The sequence below is a fragment of the Lottia gigantea genome (genome assembly GCF_000327385.1).
Source record: "Lottia gigantea unplaced genomic scaffold LOTGIsca_938, whole genome shotgun sequence".
Lineage (NCBI taxonomy): Eukaryota > Metazoa > Mollusca > Gastropoda > Lottiidae > Lottia > Lottia gigantea.
Genome location: NW_008711061.1, coordinates 5,165 through 6,378, shown reverse-complemented (window position 1 = coordinate 6,378; position 1,214 = coordinate 5,165). Strand labels below are relative to the sequence as shown.

General features: G+C 33.3%; 1 protein-coding gene across 1 annotated transcript; it reads right to left on the bottom strand.

Annotated features, from left to right (window-relative positions):
- Positions 1 to 247: 247 nt before the first annotated feature.
- Positions 248 to 1,209, bottom strand: LOTGIDRAFT_176299 (hypothetical protein; the record flags this gene model as incomplete). The annotated part of the gene is made up of 1 exon (XM_009068776.1): positions 248 to 1,209. A coding segment is annotated over one exon (962 nt), but the record flags the coding sequence as incomplete, so codon positions are not given.
- Positions 1,210 to 1,214: the final 5 nt, after the last annotated feature.

The following is a 1,214-nucleotide window of genomic DNA, read 5'->3' as shown; positions in this document are numbered from 1 at the left end:
TTGGCATGTACCAGAAGACTAACACGGGCTATAAAGTGGTTTGTGATACAAAGCTTAGTACTTATTTCCCAGATTTTATTTCATAATAACTATCAGAACTAGATCCCCAAATATGACATAATAGAATATTCATGCACATCTTAAAATTGTATATAAATTGTATTGAACGTGTATATTTTCTTTCTAATTGTACCATATTTTGTGTACGAATAAAATATTATTATTATAATTTTGCAGCAACTTCTTCTTAATCACCTTTTACGTCAACTTCTCCTTTATCACCTTTTACATCAACTTCTCCTTTATCACCTTTTACATCATTTTCTCCTTTATCACCCTTTGCATCAACTTCTCCTTTATCACCTTTTGCATCAATTTCTTCTTTATCACCTTTTACGTCAACTTCTCCTTTATCAACTTTTACATCAACTTCTCCTTTATAACCTTTTACATCAATTTCTCCTTTATCACCTTTTGCATCAACTTCCCCTTTATCACCTTTTGCATCATTTTCTCCTTTATCACCTTTTACATCAACTTCTCCTTTATCACCTTTTACATCAACTTCTCCTTTATCACCTTTTGCATCAACTTCTCCTTTATCACCTTCTCCTTTATCACCTTTTGCATCAACTTCTCCTTTATCAACTTCTCCTTTATCACCTTTTACATCAACTTCTCCTTTATCACATTTTACATCAACTTCTCCTTTATCACCTTTTACATCAACTTCTCCTTTATCACCTTTTACATCAACTTCTCCTTTATCACCTTTTGCATCAACTTCTCCTTTATCACCTTTTACATCAACTTCTCCTTTATCACCTTTTACATCAACTTCTCCTTTATCACCTTTTGCACCAACTTCCCCTTTATCACCTTTTACATCAACTTCTCCTTTATCACCTTTTGCACCAACTTCTCCTATATCACCTTTTACATCAACTTCTCCTTTATCAACTTCTCCTTTATCACCTTTTACATCAACTTCTCCTTTATCACCTTTTACATCAACTTCTCCTTTATCACCTTTTGCATCAACTTCTCCTTTATCAACTTCTCCTTTATCACCTTTTGCATCAACTTCTCCTTTATCACCTTTTACATCAACTTCTCCTTTATCACCTTTTGCATCAACCTCTCCTTTATAACCTTTTACATCAACTTCTCCTTTATCACCTTTTACATCAACTTCTCCTTTATCAACTTCTCCC